General features: G+C 34.5%; 1 protein-coding gene across 44 annotated transcripts in view; it reads left to right on the top strand.

The window, feature by feature from the left end:
* The window catches only part of para (sodium voltage-gated channel paralytic), a 386365-nt gene that overhangs the window by 336686 nt on the left and 25349 nt on the right, over positions 1–24330 (top strand). For 28 of the 44 annotated variants that reach the window (XM_083141023.1, XM_083141029.1, XM_083141055.1 and 25 more), the window contains 4 exons: positions 1441–1675; positions 19166–19309; positions 21396–21534; positions 22451–22575. In XM_083141023.1, the coding sequence (XP_082997149.1) occupies positions 1441–1675; positions 19166–19309; positions 21396–21534; positions 22451–22575 (643 nt within the window). The remainder of the gene's footprint in view (positions 1–1440; positions 1676–19165; positions 19310–21395; positions 21535–22450; positions 22576–24330) is intronic. The other 16 variants (XM_083141045.1, XM_083141042.1, XM_083141032.1 and 13 more) reach the window with 3 other exon arrangements.

Genomic DNA, 24330 nt, shown 5'->3' with positions numbered 1-24330 from the left:
GAGCTACTTGAAAATAAATGGTAGTAGGCTCCAGTTTCGAAAGCCAGAAAACGGCATGATGGGACTTGATGTGTTCACTATGCATCGTCCAATGAAAAGGCCACTATAGACCCTGCCTCTTAGAAGGCTGTTCCAGCATGGGATTTAGTTTACTTTAGATATGGAATTTTTGTTGATATTGATAACCAATATTCTACTAATTCAATATACAAATAGGAATGTTCTTAAGAGAACATAAGTGGTTCATTCACCTCAATTAGCAATTGCATTTAACCAGGTGTCCACAATACTTTTAGCTTTGAAAAAGAAACTGCATTAAAACATTTACTTCATAAAAGCAGAGTATATGAATTACACCTTTACAGAATATTCATAAAAATAATATGTCTTGTAATCAAGGGGTCCTGGGTTTGATATCCGGTGGAGGCACATAGTGGTTCGGATTCCACTTTGGGTTCAGTCCCGATTAGCCTAAAGTGGGCTTGCAACTCAAGCTCATAAAAATAATAACAAAGTTGATATGTCTACATCGGCCATTACCAATTGAGTATCAGTTTCTATGGCTCATCCCAAATGCATAATAGGGGCATTCCAGCATTACGTATGTGACATTTCGCCCACAAAATGTAAGGTTCTAAACATGAGATTGGATTAACATATTCATAGTGAACTGATTCATGAAATTATGAAGTACTTTGTGGTGTCTGCTAAAGGTAAAAAAAAAGGTAAAGTGCTCCCCTGTGCATAGCACCACGCCATGAAGGCGTATAGGGGGTGTGGGGGTAACGCCCCACATTTTCTTGATCCGGTCGTGAGTGGGGGTGATGTGATCAGCATCACGCCCCTGACCGCCTTTACCCCCCAGGGTTTCCCCCAGGTACCCATGTTATTCGACGCTGGGTGGGCGCCGGGGCCGCTTCCAACCTTAGAAAAGTTCCCGGATTTGAACCGGCCGGGGATCGAACCCGGGACCTTGAGCATGGTAGTCAGACGCGTTACCGACTGAGCCACCGCGGCCACACTGTGTCTGCTAACAAATGAAATGAAACTTGAGTGTGATGACATTGCCTGAATGCATGAAAGCATTAACGAAAATGTGTTACATGTGTGACCCTTTAAAATGTAGCTAATTTTGACTTCATTTGTCTGTGAAGCACACAGGCTAGAGATGCTAATAAATTTTGTCAGTGAAATATGTAAATTATATGCATTCACAAACACATAAGCTTCAAAGCAATTAAAAACATTAATAATTTTCAGATTAATTCATTTTATCATTTGCATTGAGTAGGACCACTTTCCGTGGAATACCCCAATGCTGTATATATTGGAAGACACTAACGCCTGGTCAATTAGATCAAGAGTGCTGAGATGTGTGTGTGTGTGCATGGTGCCATATTATTTAAGTATAACAAATTGAAACACTTTACTATATTTCAGGTGCTGAATCTCTTCTTGGCCTTGCTCTTGAGCAATTTTGGTTCCTCTAGCTTAGCTGCACCTACTTCAGACAATGAGACAAACAAGATAGCTGAAGCTTTTGATAGAATATCTCGCTTTATCAACTGGATGAAACGTAGCTTGCTAAATTTGGCTAAGATGATGCGTGCCAAACTAACCAATCAAATATCAGATCAGACGCCAGGTGAGGGACCCTCCTCCAGTTGGAAAGAAGGTTTATATCCAATCAGATTGCTTGTCCTGTGTGTCATGTATTGAGTGTCACCTTAGCCCTTAGTTCTGTAGATTTCTGTAGCATCTTATTGCATTTTAGGGCTTCTTAATATTTATTTGCACTATTTGCACTCTTTTTTATGGTTATGCGATGGTTTATTTTTTATAAAAATAATGAGCATCTTTATTGAATGATTTGGAGAAAGATAAAAATTTTCAGAATGTACCTGTGATTCTTTCGATTACAATATTTAGACAGATTCACTGAATAAAATTTACTTTTGTTGCAAACTTCAAAAAGAAAAAAAAAGAAATCTTAGCAGCTTTGTAACCTTAATTTAGACATTTCAGTAACCATAGTAACTACATCTAGTTGCATTTATAAATCAAGGTGCTTTATACTGTTGCTGAAAAGAATACGCCAATTTATATGATTTTTAACCAAGCAACAATATAGATTTTGATAAGTAAGAACTATGGCTGACAAATCAGTAAAATTTATTTAGTTTTGTTAAAGGCACTAAGGACCAGGTTTCTGTATGACATATGAGACAAATATAACTGCATGCTATTGTAGTCCTATTTTTCTCAAGGCACATATGATAGCTTATTGTTCAATTTCTTGTACAAAAGGACTTATTGTGAGTAATTTCACATTCATATGTAATTATATTTATGTACTTGTATTCGGGTTCACATATAAAAGTAATATTTTGGCCTACAGAAAGAGCAAGAAAAATTTATCAAATACAGAGTAGGTAAATGATACCGGAGATACATTGGCACACATAAATACATTCACATTCAAGACAGCACGGAATGTGACTAAAGAAAAGAAAATGGCCAATAATTTAATACAAATTCGTCTTTTAGAGGACTATCTGAATTGAAAGCTTTCGAACTCCAACGTTTAGTGTTCCTTCCTGTTTTAGAACATGAAGGTAAAAATGCAAAGGTAAATTCTGTTATGCTCTCATTAATGTGATAAGTAAATTCAAATAATGGAAGGGCAAATCTATAAAATTCTTCAAATGCTATTGGTGTCAAGTAAAAAACTGATAGAAATTCTCTTTAAAAATGAGTCATGAGAGATCATGCAGCTCAATAATTTGTAGCATGATATTTCAAAAATTCTTCAAAAATCATTCCGAACAAGGTAAATAGCTGTTTGGAATATGATATAGGATGTATCCTCATGTTAATTTGCAACATAATAACATGATGTAATGTCATGCTGTGTTGTGGTATGACACTGAAAGAATATGCTTCCCTTTTACATGATTTATTTCTCTTTACCAACATATTCATTTCATATGTTCACTTCTTTCATTGTCCTTAGGCAAGATTATCATATGGATGCAGATTGTGGCCATAGGCATAACTTGGCGAGGACAAAGGTTTATTAAATTTAAAAGTTGAGGGTATTTTTGTTAACCTCCTCGGACCTGAGGAGGAAAGAAATGAGTATTTTTTTTTGTGATTTTTAAATGTAGCAAGCTAGTCCTGGATGCTATTTTTTATGGGATGGAAAACTTTTGATTCTACAAAATGTTTAGTCCCAAGTTATCCCCATGATTGTGGCATATTGTATACACTGGAACCCCGATTTTACATTCATCTCATTATGTATACATCTTGATGGCCCTAACATAGCAAAATGTTATAAAATTTGCCTCCATTATACATTTTTTTCGCCTGGTTCCCTCGAAAAACGTAAAATCAAGGTTACACTGTACTTGTTTCACTTGGCTGATTGTAGTTCTGAGATAGCCAGATGACAACTAGTTTGGTGCCACAAGTACATGGTATAACCAGTACAACCAGCTGAATGGAAAACATGTGGCATGCTACAACATGCATTCAATATGTAATGTAAAGCAAGGACAATAACAGCAGAGAACCAACGAAGATAAATGATTTATGAAGACATGCAAAAATAAATGCATACATACATTTGGCCCAGTTGGTAGGTGTCTGACTGGCATGCGATATACCCCAGGTGGGTAACCTGAGAAGGAAATTTTTCTAACAATGCGTCCGCACAAACTGGCTCTTGGGTGGGGAGGGGGGGATTGCCCAGCATCTAGTCAATGGGTATCTGCAGGGGATGGGAGGTAAAGGTGGCAAGAATGACACAAAACCTCCACATTACATTGGCCAAGTTCAGGGGGAGGTGGGGGGCTACAGCCTCAATGTTGAGCAAACGCTTCATAAACTTCTTCCTTCCTCTATTTTGTACTGGTGGAGGGATATTCACCTTTAACACCAACGTTATCCATTCTTCCTTACAGAGAAAGACACACCAACTCAAAATCAACCAGGTTCAGTTGCATTAATCCAACTGTAATAACAAGTCTACATTTATATTTATAGTAAACCACAACATTTAATTTGAATTTATTTATTTATTTATTTACTTAAGAGTCAAATACAATACTGTACAAACATTTTATAGTGAAATAATTTCTGCACCACATTTAAAGTTCCTGTATACTCAAAAATCAGTAAGTATAAATCAGCCACAAGAGAAAAATGCAAATATTTAACAGAATTACATCTGAACTAACCACATGATGAAAGTGTTCTTTTATAATGACCACAAGAAGCCTGTAAGATTGCAAGATTGGGTGGTCATTTGTTTGACCATGTCAATCTGATAATTCTAAAAATTGCATGCCCATATTTTTTTTTCAATGAGAATAAAAAAAATCAACCAATGGTGGTTTCAGGGTCCTCTTGTAAATTGGTGCATGAGAGAACATTATACTTTTCATCCTTACTCTAACCATATTTAATTTTCTCAAAACCCTTCTACTTAAACCCAATAATAGACAAAATCAACAGTTCTGCACTGCAAATATACTTCTTACTTGGCTTAATATGAATTTTTCAGTCTATGTCCTTCTACCGTTTGCATCATGTTATCTCAGAGAGATTTCAATTTCCGCTTTGTAAGACCTCAGTAATGTATGTGCAAAGGAAACCTATGACTTCAGCTCGAACTGTTTGGGGTGGGCCACATCCATTGTTTTTCTGTAGCTTTTGATAGATTTGACGAGGCACTTTTTCCAAGCATAGTTTCTAGATGTTTGTGCACAAGATTTTCACTGCTCTTTTATGTTTTGCATTAAGCTTCAATGTGGAAGTGGAGTAATTGCAACACTTACCTTCAAAATGATATGATTTTTCTTAGTGGTTTGCAGTTTAAACCAGTCATTGTGCATGACTGTCTTTCCTTTTCTTTCTTTCTGTTTCTAAACTTCTGACCAAACTGGAAGGAGCTATGATTTCATTCCTCTTTTATAAGGACTTTATGTAATAGCAGTTACAGTTTTTTAAAGAAACGTTGCAGCAAGTGTAGAGTTGTGGTGAAGATATTAGGCTGTATAAATGTAACTATAGTGGCCACTGCTTTTCAAGTTTGTTTAGTATATTTTTTATTAGTGTATTGAATATAAGTCTTGAAAAGTATTAGTTAATAGTGACTTGTTAACAACCTAAAATTACACTTTACTAGTCAATGCATAATTTAATGGAAAGATAAGTAAAAATCACTAACAATACTTGTAATATCTATTTGCCAATAATTTTAATGTATGTTTTAATAAATACAAACCATTGTTGCATGAGACTGCTATTCCCTTGTAGATATTTGAGTGCAATTAAGAAGAACTAAACAGCTTAGTATGTTCAAGGTCTATTGACATAGAGGCAAAGTAATTTTGTCTAAATTTTCCTCTTTCATAATTTTTATTACAACTCAGAAAAAACTTAAAACCTTTTTTTTCCCCCTTTGGAAACATTAAGCCACAATATGGGTGAAGCAATAAAAAAATAATAACAGAACTGTAGACCCAGCAATTCATTTTTTTTTTTGCAATAGCTTGTGTTTTCGCATTACACATAAAGTCACCTTCTTCACGAGCATTTACCTATAATGTTACATATGTCCCTTGTTCAAAACATATAGCATATCACACCTTCACGCACGCAACAACATAACATAGAGCATGACAATACAGTGCAGTTTCATACAATCCAACAGAAGAAAACACTCTGTGGCTTGTACTAAAAATAAATGTATTCTCGTTATTATTAAAGCACAAGGAGCCCACAAAATATGCTAAAATTCGTAACGTTTCACAAACATCTGTCCAGTTGTATCCGACCTAATGGAGTGTGAATCAGATCAACAATCTCTCATCTTGAATATGATCTACATTGCCTGTTCTGAGTTTTGCTTCACGAGGTCAGATGATCTTGACAGGAATCATGTGATTCACTCTAATAAGTTAACTTTTGTACATGCTTCATGCCTGATGAAGCCACCAGATGGATGGCAAAATCGATCACGAAGAAAATGTGCACAGAAAAATGATGAAGTTATCAGAGTTACATATCTGCATGTAACCGCAAACAGATATATTTAGATTCAAAGTGAACAAGTGTGTTATTTGGTAATAAAAATTTAATTTGACACATTTCTCTTATGCCTTGTTTTGAAAAATACATTATTTCTAAACAGCACATTGATTGTTTGTGTAAGAGATAATGTTTCACAAACTGCTTATTGTGAAACGTGCCCAGTGGAGTTAAAGGTAAAACATATGAATATTGCATACAGTCTTGATTTGAAGAGATTCAGCAAACCAAGTAGTCCACAATACAAGATGCTTGTTTTAACTCCATTAGGTTTGGTGATGCAAAAAAGCTATTTGTGAAACATTGCCTGTTATAAAAACAAGCAATCTGCTTAGGCATTGAAGATTTCCTGGTAATGTGATGCAAACAAGTATTGCCAGTGGGGCTCACTTATCTCACAAGCCCTGCCCTTTGCATTCTGACATCAGCCGAGATGCTTTTATTGTTAGGCTAAATGTCTTTGTTGTTAGGTTAGGCTGGTTAGGTTTAGTTCTCTTAGCATAAATAATACCTTTTTGGTCAAGCTGTGAAAAATTGCAGTGTATTTATGCTAAGAGACCTTAACCTGACAACAAAGGTATTCCATGCTTATGTCAGAAGGTGAAGTGCAGGAAAGTTGTTTGAAGCTTGTGCGATAAGTTAGACCAATATTAGATCAGCCAGGTATACATTGTTATTATCAGGGAAGCATATTTGAACTGTTACTCCTTCTTAATATTTTCTGATGACAACAATGCATACCCTCAAAATGACAGACGTAAATGCTGACTGACCTCCATGGAACACTTATTTCAATCTAGTTGCCATTTGGATACTGAATAATAAAATAATTAATGTTCAGAAGCTTATCCTCATGCAACTATTAGGAGTTAGATAACATTCATTCTTCAGAATTACTTCCTATTAGATCCTTGTCCAGAACAAATGGTACAGGATGTTTCTCATAGCTAGTTTTAATTACTGGAAGCATAATAAGGTCTAGAATAAGATGTACACTAGCTCTCCACGTGGTTCTCTTCTCTTAGAAGTAGTTTTGCTGGTAGTATTATGTTCATGCATCGGAACATTGAAGTGTGCAGAAAACTCTGGTGGTTGATGTGGTACCATTTCATATGGAGAACAATGGTAAGCTCAGAATAAATCTGTTCCATAAAACATTAAGAGGCATAATTAAAACATAAGGAGAGCTGCAGCATTTGAACAGAACAATTAACAAACTGTGTTACAATATAGCATAGCATATCCATGTGGAGGATTACATTTCAAAGATACACCCTGTGGTATGTCATAGGAAAAAGGAATTGTTCTTGAAATAGGGTATGCTCACTACTTATAGATTCAACTACTTGCTACTGTATAATGGTTGTAGTGTGTGTCTTATATACATGGGATGTGGTGGTTCAGTTGGTAGGAGTCTGACTATTACTTAGGAGACCTAGGTTTATTTTATTAGGGTGAAAAGGGTGGATATTTTTCAGACAACATTCCTGCTTAAAGTGGCTCTCGACTCGCCAACTCCAACCTTTACTTTGCCTGTTACAAGTAAGTACTTGTTGTTTCTTACCAGAAGGTCTACACAGCAAATTTCCCTGTGGATTTCACCCTGCCACGAAGATCCGAAGAGTGTGAGACGGTAGTTCCTCACACATAATCATGTTGGCCATGTTGGGGTAGGGGTGATGGGATCAACACCATGCTCCAGCTTCCTTTACCCTCCCAGATACTCATTGTAGTAGCACCAAGCTTTTTGAAACATCGGAAAATATGTGGAATACAGGCTTCCCCATAAGTTAAACTTGCGACACTGTTCCCATGCCAGGGTTTCAAATGCACTTGTGGATCTATAATTGATTGGAACAGTAGAAAATAGTTGGTGCATGCTGAAGTGATGCATTAGTCACAATGTTTGCCCTATGCCTGTGTGCTGGAAAATGCACTATTATTCAATTCAATTCAGTTATACCTGGGTGAGGTTAAGCACATTGGTAATAGGTAATGTTCACAAACTTCTCGTTTGTCTGATCAGATTCAGGGGAGTTGGGAGTAGAAACCTATGCTAAATTAGTTCCAAGATGATTATTTGTATGTTGTCAGGAGTGTTGGGAGGGAGTTAGGATATGTGACTGATAGGGCGATAGCTGATAACATAGGCTTATTTGTAGTGTTTTTAGTAGATGCATTAGAAGGAGGTACTGGATCAATGATTGCAAAATAATATCAGTTATTGTAAGTGTTTCTATTTTATTTTTCTTGGGATGTTCCGTCCTGGTTTCCCCAACTTACTCAAGCCAAGATAAACACACACACACACACACACACAACACACAATCTTACTAGTCACTTTTCCTAGGAAGAAACAAGATTATTCCTTAGAAGTGTAGAGTTACTAATCATGTAAAGTTATGTATTGTGTGTGTGTGGTTATCTTCACTTGAGAAAGTTCTGGGAAACCAGGACGACACATTGCAGCAGTAGAAAAAAATACACTTGAAATAACTGCATATTATTTTGCATCCATATAAAGTGGTTATGTGAACCTTTAAGATGTACCAACCTAGGGTCAATAATTATTACCCCAAGAAGTCAGTGTAGATGACGACAGTGAAATCGACATTGTGTGTAGTGGAGCTATGACTGTTGATCACAAGATTAGAGGATGTGTACGTTTCACCCTACTCAGGTGACGGTTGCTGCAGATATGCAGGCAAGAATACAGGGGGTGTAGCAAGTTCCTTGAGGTGAAGGGCAAAATTACCAGTAGGTCTGCAAAATCTGTTTGCGTAGGTTTTTCTCATCAGATAAAGGCATTTAGGAGATGAAAGGATGAGGTGTTTGTTGTAAACTGGGTATTTTCGACCAAATTTGCCTGAGGTTGAGAGGAGGCAGCTGCTTGGAATAATGTTAGTTTCGCTGTAGACAGAATTGGCCCTAGGGAGGCGCAACTGGGGCACTTGCCCAAGACCCCATGCCAAATAAAAATCATTGTACGTGTAAGGTTTATAACGATTTTATAGGACACTGGTGCTTTCAATTAAGCAACTAATCTGAATTATCCTGACTTCGTGGATTGCTTTTACATACTTAAAAATATTACTGAAATTACTAAAATCATATTCTAAACAAAGTAATATATAAAAATCGTGCCACTCCCATACATAAATATGATAATTTTATATTGAACACCCAGTTTGGTAATTAAATATAATGCTGCATCAGAAAAGAAACACTACTTTCGAAACTTTTAATAGCCTAGAATTTTTGGTTTCAACCTTAAGCATGTTCTTATTGCTCTTAGGTGAAATTATTATGAAATATATAAATTATTTGTTTATGAATTTTAATAATGTTTATTGTGAAGATTTAAGACACCCGTACTTCAGTCTAAGAGACAAAAATCTCCCATTTTTCAGACCTCTGAAACATTTTGGTTATAGGTCCCATGTATATTGTATGCCCCAGGCCCCACACTCACCTAGGGCCGGGCCTAGCTGTGTACAGTGGGTAGAAAGGAATGTAGTGCGCATGACTGTTTTTACTGATACAAGGAGATGTGTGGTAGGCTTCTTATGAGTGTTCTAGAGATTTATTTGGCTACCAGGTTGGTTGGTGATGAAGACTTGTTATAAATGGAGATTGTAGTTCTGTTTGGAAGTTGTTATGGTTCCTCTCAGGGCCAGGGAGGAACAGGATACCTTCCTGTCTCCCATTTCCATCAACCCTAATACTGCTTTTAATTCTCATATTCCATTGCACCCCTGTCCCCACTCCCCCAATCCCACCATCTGACTTGTATCCCAACTCGCCCCACATTGTCCTCGCATTCTACACACTATCCCCCCTTGAGGTTTTTTTTTTTTCATTTCTGGAATATAAGCAGCCATTTTCAAGAAATTTCAGACATTTATGGTGAAGAAAACATTGAGAATTAACAATAAACATGATCAAATGGAATTTCTTGACTGCTTGTGATCCTGAATAGTGGAAATCGTTTCCCGAAGTTCAGATTGGATTGGGATATTTTTCCCAATCCTGGTACCGACTTTTTGGGATCCAGCACGCCCCTATTTCAAACAAACTGTCAGCTTTGATCTCCTCCTGGCAACTATGTGAGTTGCAGGCTCACCTTGTTTATGCAGCGTTCCTTTCTCTGTATTGAAAATGCAGCAAAACATTTGAATTTTCTTATTGGCTAATGAGTGTTTTATATTTCTTTTCCACTTATACAGTGGAACCCTGATTTTATATTCCTGCATTTTACATTTTCCCACATTATACATTCAATCTTGATGGTCCTAACATAATAAAATGTCATAGGATTTTCTTCGATATTACATTTTCGCACATGTGACGTTTTTTCAGCTTGGTACCCTGAAAAACATAAAATCGAGGTTCCACTGTGTGCACAAAATAATATAGTACAATTATTTTTAGTGGTTTTTATGTTTCCTACAACATTTACAAACCTTAAGAAGAATTTATATTCACATACCCACAGTTTAATGTTATACTTCACAAAAAAAACTTATCTTGTAACATTTACTATTTGGAGAGAGTGTATAATAAAATGTATTGTTTGTTTTAAAATTATTTAAAATAAGCTATCATATGTGCCACAAATAATGTAATATGAGAGTAAGATTTTAACAAGATAAGTATAATATGTTATTAATTCATGTTATAGCAGTTGTTGAAAGAACATTTATGCTACATTAACCTTGAATTAAATAACAGTTAGTTGTGAGTAAATAATATAAATTATATTGTACTATTAGTGTATTGACTGCCTCAAAATGTTGATTATTAAATATATTTTTAGTAAAGTTATTCCTTTTAAAAATTAATAAAACCACTTAAATACATATCCAGATTACAATATTTATGTACTGCATAAAGTAACACATACACTTCTTACATCTAATTGTTGTATATATTATAAACATATTTTTTATTTGTAGGATGTAAATTGTAAAAATATGCAAAGAAGTACTTCATTAGTATGTGTTTTATAAATTATATTTCATCAAATTAGCTAAACAAGAGTGAATTTAAATTATTTCCCACATAACGATAACAATCCGTAGATTGTTATTTTTTAAGTGGTCGCCTTTTCATTATTTGCAATGATTATACTTAAAATATAGATTTAGCAATATGCAAATTCACAAGCACTTCATCTGCTTCTCTGCAAGCAAAGAACATTTTCTGTTATTTTTGTTTGTTTATTTGTTCGTTAGTCTAAACAAGCTTTCTTAATCCATCATGAAATAAACCCAATACGATCATACCTAATGTTTGTACACTTACTATCTTTCATTTTATGACATTTTTTTCTCTTGCAGAATGAATTTGTTTCGTTAAAATTATTGTTTCATATCATATTAAACTTGTTGTTTGTATCTTTGTTTCCTCTTTACTTTATTGTACAGTAGAGTATGAGCTCCGACAAACTGACAAAGCAGTAATTTACTTTCATACAGTTATTACTAAATGTTTCGTAGATTCAAGTTTTCTTCGTAAGTACTTTTTTCGCATGTTATACTACACAATATTTTGGAATTTAGAGACAATGTTTGAGGTAATGAACTTTTAGGGTAAAAAGCAGGTGAACCACACATTACAGAATGCAATCATATTTAACAATAAAAAATTAGTATTAAAAATGGAGTACATGAACATAGTATATCAGGGGTTCCCAAACTTTTTCGTTTCACAGTGCCCTTAGTGTTTCAACACATTTCCACGGTGCCAAAGTCAGAATGTAGGTCTATCTAACGTTTGCAACACTCAGTTAATGATGTTAGGTTGCTTGCCTAAAGTTAAAAGATAATCAACAATCATATCATTTCACTGAAAATATTGGGAACATTTCGTGGCACTCCTGTAACTTTGTGAACCACTGTAGTATACAGGGTAATTGAAAATGATGGACCCGATTACAGAAATTTATTCTGTGAAATCTAATAAACATATGTTATTGTGAGACATGCACTTCGAACGGTTAACTTTCAAAGTTTAGTTTTCACGCAGTGTTTCCACTTTCTACCGCTAGGAGTCAGCAGCAAGCAGGAAAATAGCGTTGACTGGAGAACAAAGATCTTTCTGTGTGCTTGATTATCATGTGAACAAGTCTGTGATTAGTGTGCAACGGCATTTCCGTACCAAATATCGGAGAGAACCACTTATGGGGAAGGCCATTCGTAAGTGGTATGAACATTTCAGAAATTCGGACTGCATCTGTAAACGAAAATCGACTGGCCATCCGTCGTCTGGTGAAGAGACAGTGGAACGAGTGCGCACATGTTTTGTGCGGAGTCCACCTACCGGGCAGCGAGAGAACTTCAACTTCCACAGAAAACTGTCTGGCTGGTTCTGCGGAAACGTTTACAAATGAAACCCTACCGCTTGCAACTAGTTCAAGCCTTAAAAGACACTGATTATGCTTTGCGCTCGTCCTTCTGTGCTGATTTCCTCGCATTAATGGAAACGGATGGGTTCTCTGAGAAGTTAATTTACAGTGATGAAGCAACTTTTCACCTTTCAGGGGAAGTGAATAGACACAACGTAAGGATTTGCAGAACTGCTAACCCCCATGAATTTGTGGAACACGAACGTGATTCTCCCAAAGAGAATGCCTTTTGTGCCATCTCTCATGAAAAGATTTATGGCCCTTTTTCTTCCATGAACGTACCGTGACATGACTTATTTTCCTTGATATGCTGCAACTATGGCTCCTTCCACAGTTTGCAGAGGATAGCGCAGATTTCATTCTCCAATTGGATGGTGCCCCTGCACATTACCATGGCAACATTCGGGACCATCTCAATGGGGCATTGGAACAACGTTGGATAGGCCGTGCATCTCCGGAGGATCGACCTCTCCTTTTTGGCCACCTCGTTCTCCAACTTGACCCCATGTGATTTCTTCATGTCGGGTTTTGTCAAGGATCATGTTTATGTACCACCACTTCCAACAACATTGGATGACCTGCGTGCCCGCATCACAGCAGCCATTGCTGATATTGACTGCAACATGCTACACAAGGTTTGGCAGGAGATAGAGTATCAGCTTGATGTGTGCCGTGTTACGCGAAGTGCTCACATAGAACACTTGTGATTTGTTTGAAAAAAACTTTGACAGTTTACCTTTCTTAGCACATGTCTCACAATAACATTTGTTTATTAGTTTTCACAGAATAAATGTCTGAAATTGGGTCCATCATTTTGAGTTACCCTGTATAATTGAAGAAGTAAGATTATACTTTCAGTTCACTAAAGATCCATAGTCCTGCAAATTAAGATACTTGGAGGTAAGGATGGACTGATATGAAATATTTGCTTATACTGCAGAGTACTGATATAAAATTGAATGATAATCAATATTCAGTGTGGTAACAAATGTTCCTTGAAGAACCTGAATAGTTCATTCACCTCCTTATTTAATGTGCATACCACAGGTGACTGTTATTTAATTAGTTTAGCTTATTTGCATCCAAGGACTACCGTGTGTGTACAAATAACAGTACATGGAAATATAGGACATGTCAATACATTACAATACGATACTACATTAATAGATCTTACACATACAAATACAAAATGCATAGCCAAAAAATGTAAAAATTGGGCATCGGATGGCATATCAAAATCACAGAAAAAGCATAACATGAGAAGATATAGAACACTACAGCCTACTTCTAGATGACACTAATTATCCAAGTTCCTTTGACATTTAAATTTACAAGAAGAATATGTGATTTTACTATGTTATATAGAGTTATATAAGTTTTGTCTTATGTATTCAGCTAGAGAATTAAAAACATGCTTCAGAAGCATGGATTTTATCTTGTGCTTGAATATGATCAATTTTGTTTCTTCCCTCACATCTTGTGGTAGTTTATTATAGACATCAATGGAAGAGTTTAAGGGACCTTTCTTACATAAGTTAAGGCGGCAGTGTTTTATGAGTGAAGTTTGTCTTTATTTCTTGTGTTTAGGCCATGTATTGCCTCATTTGGGGCAAAGTTGGAAATATTTTGCTTTACATAAATTAAGCATTCAATTATGTATATGCAGGGGAGCGTTAACACATTAAATTTATGAAAAAGAGTTCTACATGAATAAGTTTTCTTTACTCCAGCTATGATTCTTATGGCTCTTTTTTGAAGCATAAAAAGGACATTGCAGTGGCCCTTGTTACCCCAAACCATAATCCCGTATCTTAGTAAAGCATCAAAGTTTGCCATATAAAGGCTCTTTACGTATGGGTGTTTGAGATGTCTATCATTTCTCAAAATATCTCCAAGTATCTTAATTTGCAGGACTATGGATCTTTAGTGAACATGATAGCATAATTTGTTGCATCTTACTTCAATTATATACTAAGTTCATGTACTCCATTTTTAATACTAATTTTTTATTGTTAAATATGATTGCATAATAGCTTTTTCTTTCAAATTGTAACTGAAATTTGAAACTCCTACTTCACAAGGACAGAATGTAGGAATGACAACATGGCAAACTTTTGCACCAATTTACAAAGTGTTATGAGATCAGTAAATTTAGCAGCAACTTTACCAATCCATAATCATAATCATAATCATAATCCACTGATTTATTTATATTGGCTGATAATGATAGAGAACGGATTGATCTGGCCCATACCTAATATCCCAAAAAATAATAACAAAATGGCATAATTTTTCATTAAATTGCATGTAATTTATATACGTCTGTTCGGTTCCAAAATGCTTACATCGTCTGATACCAATAGAGTATCAATCGATCTTTTCCATTCCTGCCTGAAGGAATTGCAAAGCCAAGTTCACCATGAAAAATATTAATTTGATGTTTTCCCCACTCCCACATAATAGGGAGATTATACGAGTATTAGTCTCCAGCAATCTCCAAAATTATTTGTGCTTATAATAGCATCAACAGTGAAGATTTATTTAAGAATTCAACTCCTACAATTATTACTTGGATTCCTAGCTTAACAGCCATGCTATTAATGTTCTTGCATTTGACTTATATGTTCCTTTCAATTTTCGTACTCGCATAACACATTGCGAAACAAAATTATGTACTTTCTGTGAATATTCTTTCTTCATAACCATACTTCGATCAACAATTGTATATTTCAACTTCCAATTTAAGAATTATCATCTGGGAATTTTTATTTATATGTTATAAAGAATATACAAATAAACATTTAACATCATAGTGTATGTAACCCACAGTGGTATGAATGATATGTGTTGGTTGACTTTCCTGAATACTTTCAAATAGACTGAACATATTGTAGGAGTTTGAAGCTGATATATTAGCATAGAATCCATGTTTTTATTTCATACTATTGATACTCTGTCACTGCTGTTACTGGTAGCAGGGTTGCCAGAAATAACAATTGCCAACAAAGAGCTATTGAAGCTTGTGAAATTATATAATTACTACAGAATATGTCACTGTACAAAGAAAACACACATGGTTTCAGAATAGAATGGATTCCTAGTAAAACAAAGAGTATAGTATTTCCTACATGTATGTACCTGGGAAACTAGGAGTGTTATATGTTCCAAAACAAGCATCAGATTTTATATTTTATGTATGTTATAAACCATAATTTTGATTATAACAGTATTGCTTAGTGGTGTGGAACACATGTTTTCTGTTTCCTGGAAGCTTCTTTGTTCTGCGTTTTCATAAAGGACTCTTTACAGTGATTTCGGTGTGATATTTTTTTTATTTATTCTCTCTCACTCTATAAATAAAATTCCTTTCTCACTTGCATTTACTAGGAATATGCTTTATGTGTGCCTATCTTTGAGAACAACAACGTAATTGTTTCCAGCTATATGTGGTATGACATGTATGAAATCTGTATTAGGGTATGTACACTTTTTTGTGCTAATTCTAAGAGGCTTGAACAGAAGGTTTGCCCAAATGTTTGCAACAATTAGTCTATGATCACAGTTGTCTTGAAAAGCACTTTTTTTTCTGAACATTCGTCACATGCAAAGGTAGATTCCAATTTCACATAGTAGAATGGTATACTGGCATGGTTTTTTAATTTTTATTATTTCAAATCATTAGAGCAACAGATAAAAAAATATAACCAAGGATAACAATATAACTGTATTTTGCACCTTTTTACACTGCCATATATACACACAAAAGCATTATTCACTCTGCTGCTAGTAGGTGTGCATTATTTTTTGAAGTATTTTTCACACATTTGTAATATTTTTCCTTCCAAAATATCACTTGGAGCTATTTTTTCCTTAAGTATAACAATCTCCGTAATTATAGTGTCATGCATTTTTCAGTATTTTGTAGACTTAAAGTTAAGTGATGCATTGTGTCCATGCCTTTGCACTTACTGTTTGTATAAACTTTGTTCAAATGATTACTAGAATAAACATTTGTATTGTTCTTTCCAAATACATTAGTCAATATGCTTAAAATGCTCTTGGAAATTTGGTGACTCACTAGTTATGGAACACTACTTTCAACAGTACAATCACAATGTGAAAACATTTTTACACTTTTTTTTAATATAAATCCTGATATGTTGTGCAATTTCTCATTTTTTAATTTACTAAGCACTGACCATTATGTACTCTCTTTCTGAATGCTCAAATTAACAGGAATATCACATATGTACAGAACATTTATTGCTGTATGTCCAAAGGCTGTCGCAGAGAATTTGAGACGAATTCCTGTACAGGAAAACAGCGACCTCCATTGGCTAGCAAATGTACTAGGGTGAAAATTTGGTTCATTAGCTACCGATTGAGACCAAAATGAGCGCAATAGGTAAAAAAGTCGTGACTGCATGTACATGGACCACTCCAAGAATCATTAAAATGAAACAAAAAAAATTACAAACCACAAAAGTTTTATTCAGAATCAACCATATCGAGTACACTTACATCTTTTTCAAAATAGGCACCATTGACAGCTAAGCAAGCATCCATATGCTCCTGCCACTTTGTGAATGTCTTTGAAAATTCGTCATCAGGTAGTGAACTGAAGAAAACTTGTGCTGTGGTGATCACTTCTTTGTTCGTCATGAAATGACGACCACGTAAAGTGGCCTTTAAAAGTGGTGCAAGGTCCAGGCTGAATGCTGAATGTGGGAAAATTTCTATTTTTCTCTTCGTCGCGTAATCCTGAAAAGCCCACGCGGTATGCGGACGTGCATTATAGTGGTGCAATATGAAGGAGTTCTTCAAATGCAGCCTCTTTTTTGCTACGTGCTGGCGCAGAGTCTCAATGACTCCTTGGTAATACTGTGGCTCTACTCAGTCTGTCTTGATCAACATATGCCTGTTGAAACATTGCATATGTTTCCGCAGCACTTTTCCCTAAATGCCAACAAAATTTTATGACATGTCGCTGTTCATCTTGAATACTCATCTCAAAAAGCAATGTTATACACATAAACCTGGAGGGGTAAACTAAACACGTTCCACATAAATCAACACAGCTGCTCACTAATGTGGTTTCGCAACATGTGACAACTTGCTACGGAAACAGAATGAGTCATCCTACACGACGCGACTAGTGCTGAAACCATAGGCAGTGTTGCCAAGCCAGGAAAAAATCTGTCTCACCTTCTCTGCGACAGCCTTTGTACTTCGATATTTGTCAACCGTTGCTGTGTTGCCCTTTCTAGTCAATAGGATTCACATAAAACTCAAGTTTGTGTGGCTTTAGCAAATATTAACAACATACAAAAGTGTTTTTAGAGAACCATACAATCGAGGCTGGAAACCATGAAAGTGTAGAAATTTGCAGATGTGTGTAACATATTACTCTGCGGTGATAGTCTATTCACATGAAAAATGCAACCATACACCTCTTAATTGATTTAGGCATTGGGTGAAAATTACACGTGCACTAAATTATTTGAATGCAAGGCCTACCATGCGGCTTTTCATTAGATAACGCGTGGTTAGTGTATTAAGTCCCATTGCTTCTCTTAAGTGGCTCTTTAGTGCATTTACATTGTTGCCTACACCATTCATTGATTTTTATATATGTTATAGTACCGTTAAGTAAGGGAATTTTTAATAATGCACTTGTTGATGTTTGGAAATGCAAGAAAGCAGACTTCAGCATTGTAATAAAATTTCATTTGTTTCTCCGTCTTTTTTGCAGTCTTAATCACATTATTTTTCCTAAATATATTGATGGGTCATATAACTACTAACTTGGATGTACATAGATCACATATCAATTGCTGACAGCAATTGTAATTACATTATAAACCATTATTTCATATGTCTTTCAGTCCATTATCTTTTTAGCTCCATTATATTATAAGATAGTAAAAGTTGATACAGACATTATGATCACATTTTGCAACTTTGCTGATTGGCATTTTAAAAATAGTGTATTACAAGCGATTATAATGAACCGTTTCTCCTCCACATGTTATCATTTGGATGCAAGATAATTTCATACAAAATTAAATAACAACAAACAGTCAGATGAATTACAAAGTTTCACATTAGGTTTTTTGGTGGCCTTCTTTTGAATCAGATTTTACTTTTATTAGTGCTCAATAAGTTGATAATTTATTTGTTCAATTGATAAATGTATGAAAGGGGAATATATGATTTTTTCTGACTGAAGTAAAAATGTATTGTGTCAAACATTTTTCATAGCTTTTCATTAGACATTTGTATATATTAGCATATTTATATTTAATTTATTTATGCACTTTTCGTTACATATAAATTATACATTATATTCACTATCTCTTCTTACACCACATGATGGACAGCATGTTGTTCTGAGAATATAATTTTTACAGTATTGTGGCTAATATCACAATTCTAGTTATCATTTGAACACAATTTTAGAAACGTTAACTATAAATATACATTAGTACTGTGGCTAATGATTAGATTCTATATTTGTAATATAAAGGCACTTATAGTTAAGACAATAAACAAGATGCAAACGATACATTGAAGTTAATTATAAAGCATGCAAAGCATAATATGATACATTATTGCAAAGCTTCCACCTTCAAAGCAATATATGGTGTGTTCCTTTTCCCACAGATGCGCACGAGAGGGATACAGAAACTGAGTTGAATGCAGATGAGATCTTGGCTGATGGGCTGGTCTTTCGAGATAAAAAGAGCCCAAAAGAACAAACACAACTGGAGGTTGCAATCGGTGATGGCATGGAATTTACTATCCATGGTAAATAAACTTACTTAAGAACCATATATATATATTATATATTATATATAATATCCATGTAATCATAATTATGTAATTAAGGTACTCACGTTTTCCGCGAAGCTGTTTTACATTATTTTCTATTAATTCCTGAAAACGTGAGTACCTTCATTATCTATTACTGCGTCTCTCATTCCCATAGTATGGATAATTATGTACATAATGTTTATTTCCATATTGCAGCATGCTGAAAAGTTTATCTTACTTTCCACTCTTTGTTATACTTATTTTGGTCATTCACATAAAGATTTAACAATTGAATGTTCATTTAATTATTTGTTTCCATCTGAAGAGGACATAATTCTATCGATGTCTTTAGAAAAATTAACTGCATGAAATGATAAAACATGTTTCAAGATAGTTATTATCTGAAATTGATAAAAATTATTTCAATTCATATTGAAAAGTCAGTAGAGTTAGGCAAAAGACAATTTCCCATAGAGAATTGTCTCAGTATGCTTTTCACAAAGAGTGTTTCTATGCTTTAATTAAATTAATTAAATTGTATGAAAACTGTATTAGACTTGAGACACGTCCTCATAATTTTTTTAAAAGATGCCAAATAATGTAACAAAATTTAGCTAAACATCATTTAAAGGGATGAATAATAAGTAATCTTCTCATCTGAATGTAATTGTTCAAAATGTGTAATCTCAAAAGAAAATGTACAATAAAACAATACTCGGAGGATTGTGTCCAAATTACATGGGCATTGTCAAGTCTGAAATAGAGAATGAGAAATATAGTAGTTGTAGATGCTGGTCTTCTGGGCAACTGAACGAAATACTGTTTAAATGATTCTCACATAGATTTGACCAATGTGATATGGAATTCAGCAGTAGATCAAACGTTATGTTAATTATTCATAAAATAATTACACTAGACTCTCGCTAATCCGGCCATTTCTTGCACATATGGGTGCCGGATTCGCGGAAGTGCCGGATTATTGAAAGGGTTGGAAATTACATACTACTATGTAGTTTAAACACACAGGGACTATACAGGCTGTACTTTACGTGTTTCCTTTTAGAAGCCATAGTATGTACTGAACTTTACTGTAAGAAAGTCACAATTTCAAATACTGTACGTATGTATAGCATTGTTTAACATTTTTAACTAACAACATTGTTCAACACGATAATTCATTGTTGTGCGCATCATTTCTGCTTGAGTGACTACAGGCTGGATGTGGGCCGGACTACTGAGAGGGCCGGATTAGCGAGTCTAGTGTACTATGCATAGAATCAGTTCTCTTTTTCTAAAAACAAATATTATTTTTTTGGTGTGGGTGGAGTTCTCTCAGATTTATCTTAGAAATATGAAAAACATTACTTTGAAGTAATTGTTTTCTTGTTCTCCTGAAACGTCACAAAGAAAAACTGTTTTCTTATGCTTGTAATAACCATAAACTACAGAAAAATAATTTGAAATAATTATTGTACTTTTTTCTTTTTTACAATTTAGGTGAGTGGAAAGCAACAGAATTTTCTTTCCAAGAATACATAAAAATAAATGTTACAAAAGCGATGGTATTAATTATGTATAATGTAAATTGCCTTGTTTCACAGTGACTTCCAAATTGACATAAATTAATCAGTCATTTAGTCACTAGAGCCTTCTATATTACCCTTGGTATCAGTTGCAAAATATCTACCTTCCTTAAACCAAAAGTTTAGGTTTAAGTAGTTTCATGTTCACATTCCTTCATGATGCTGAGATATTATAGAAATAGTTGAAATTTGTTAACACAGGGAAATAAGTGTGTAAAGAAGAAATGCCTGTAAATTTAAAAACACAACTAAATAAATTAATATTAATATTTGTTCTTATCAAACTATGTTTAAAAAATTCGATGAGATCCATGTTTTCTTTACTTAGGGTCAGTAAAAGTCCCAGCATTACACATAAGGTTGTTCTTTTTTCACCATTGCTTATTAGGAACTCAAAATCTTGCATGGAATTATACAAATTGTAAATGCCAATAGTTCTGTCAAGTTAATAATTATATTAATCAAAATTTCACTTATCACTTTTTTATTTCTCAAAGGAGACCTAAAAAACAAACTGAAGAAGGGAAAGCTGGCTATGAACAACACCAAGGCAATAGGAAATTCCATCAAAGACATTCAGGATAATAGAATAGAAAATGATCTGGTGAACAGAAGGCCAGAAGAAGATGCAATAAGGTTAGTAACATTTACTATGCATTTGTATGTAATTTATATGTTCATAAATCTTTTGAAATACTACATGTGCAAATTTTGTAATTTTGAATTCGTGTACGTTTTGATATGTGGGTATTAAAATTGTACACTGTAATTTTAGAAAGAACCATAATCATAATAACCCCTTTATTTAGCGGCCAAGGTTGAGCCATAGGCTGCTCTACTACCTAACCATCAAAAACTCCATGAACAAAATGGAATATTTATATTTTGTTACATTACTTTAATAATAATATATTTTCAGTGTGAAGTAAAATACAACACGGAATATGTGGTATTACATCAATATGTTACAATATTTTTGTGGATATTTTATTTCACACAGGTAAGTTTTATTTTATGATTGAATGGCTTGTCCATGATTACACTTTTGTTAGAATGTTTTGTACAAACTAAATAATTGTATCTTTGAAAAATTGCTTAACTTTTCCTCAGAATATATGCAATTAAAGAAGGGTCCATGGGAAGAGTTCTAATACTTTTAAAATGGAAAATTTATAAATGTAGATGCTTCATGTTCCTTCACTTTACAAGTTGTCATAGATCAGATTACCATAGAAAAAGCAGTACTATGGGACATATTTCTGGGTTGTTGGCATGCTAGAAAATCCCTTTCCTCTATGAAACAAAAAAGAGATATTATGATTTCTAGTGATGTAATGGTGTCAAAACTTTAGCAGATTTAATGGAAATTTAGGATATTGAAGAAAAAATATTTTGTAAATAAATTGAAATGTTGTGTGAGAGTATTTTCTTCTCTCAGTTTTTTCATAGATAATCACATAATTTCGTAATTATGCTAAGTTAGTGCTTCAGTGTTTAAACACACTGAAGAAGTTTCTTTCAGATTGCCTCATGTTTCTTCTCTTTATTACAGCAACAAATCTTATGGAAGCCATAAGAACCGTCCATTCAAAGATGACAGCCACAAGGGTAGTGCAGAGACATTAGACGGAGAAGAGAAGAAAGATGCCAGTAAAGAAGATTTGGAACAAGATGGAGGTATGAAGCACTCTTTTGCTTATTATTCACTATAGTGAAGGCCCACTGTGGTTCCACAAAAATTATTGCCTTCAAGATGGCCCGAGTTACCTGTCTCAGCACCACATGGTGGCATTTAACATGTTGAAAATCATAGATGATATTTCCATTCCATTTTATTTTCCTTGTTCAATTACGTATGAAGTATCACATGAATCTCAACACAATGCGAGTATAAGAAATTTGCCAAAAACAGGTTTTATTATTGTTGGTTAAAAATTGTAAAAGTGGGCTTTATGCACAAAAATGTTTTTAAAATTCATAGAAAGAGAACTATTGATTGAAGAGAATTGTTGTTTGTGTAATTTTGTCTGGAATGGCTAGGGCTTTCACAGGAGATAAATGCTGACATTCCATCTCGATACAGGTGCAATTAGAAAAAGGAGAAGAAAAGGAGAATTTTTCATCTCTTTTCATTCTAGCATCACCTAAGCACACTTGCATTGTGTTATATGCTTACTGTCTCGTGTAGTTGCATTCCTAGCCTGTAAGTCTTTTTCGAGTTCTCCACATCGTCTCCTTGTAATAAAAGGGTCCGGGTTCGATACCTGGTGGAGGTACAAGTTGTTTGGATCCCACTTTAAACTGTAGGTCCAGTCCTGATTAGCCTTAGTGTGCATAAAGTGGACTTAAAACACGTGGACTTAAAACACCAAATCAATCAATCAATCGAGTTCTCCAATTTCCTTTTTAACCCTAGAACACTACTGTACGTAAAATTTACGTATGCTTTGCGGTGCAAAGTTTGAGCTCAAATACCTCCCCTACCTCCCACCTCCCACCTCCCACCTCAAACCTACTAACCCCTCCACCTAGCAGTGCCTCAAGTTGTCTGTCAGACATAAAGCAGAACTGTAGTAAGGAGGGAGCAAGCGCTGATCATCTTGATTTGGTTTGTTATGTTGTGCACTGTACATCAATTTTACGTAGTAAAACGAGAAAAATCTTTCACATAATTTTGACATTTGTAAATTCGATTTGAATAGTTAGATTTTGAAAACAAAAGTTTAGAACCATACACTATTTTCTTGTAAGACAAAAGACAAAGACAAAATTACATTTGTTCCTTATTTACAGTGTTATGAATATTATTATTGTTTGCTTTTCATTGTTTGAACTTTTCACCTTCGAATGGGCTTGTCAATCAAGAGCTTCTCTTAAAATATTCTACGTTTAATAAAACCATGTTTATACATTTTAAAATGAAGAATAAAACTCCAATATAAGGAAAAATAAACAAAATAATGTTCACAAAGAATCGTCATTTTGTTTTCATGATGTAGAGGTTGTTTTAAAAATCAATCCCTTCATGTACGTACAATTTACGCAGCACTAGTGACACTGTAATATTGTTACACGGTAGTGTTCTAGGGTTAATGTTCTTTCCATTTCACCATTGTGTGATTTACACTCTGCATTTTTCACACATTCCGTTTCGTATCTTTGACAATAACAACAGAAAAATATTACCAGAATATTTGCGAAAGGAAAATTACAAAAACACATACAAGCATACTGTTGCACAGTCATACACATGTTTGTGAAATAGTGACATGCTGTTACCATTGAAAGAAAAAAATGGAACTTTAATTAAGAGTTGGTGTTTAACCAATCAATGATGGAAAATAAGTTATATTGGTTTATTGGTAATATCTGATAATTTAAATGAAGGTTGATCCGATCCCTATGTATCGTTATCGTCAGATACCAGTGGTA

This window comes from Lepisma saccharinum, chromosome 19, assembly GCF_977018435.1.
Source record: "Lepisma saccharinum chromosome 19, izLepSacc3.1, whole genome shotgun sequence".
In the NCBI taxonomy this organism is placed as follows: Eukaryota; Metazoa; Arthropoda; class Insecta; order Zygentoma; family Lepismatidae; genus Lepisma; species Lepisma saccharinum.
The sequence above is the reverse complement of the archived record's forward strand: the minus strand, read 5'-3'. Positions and strand labels throughout refer to the sequence as shown.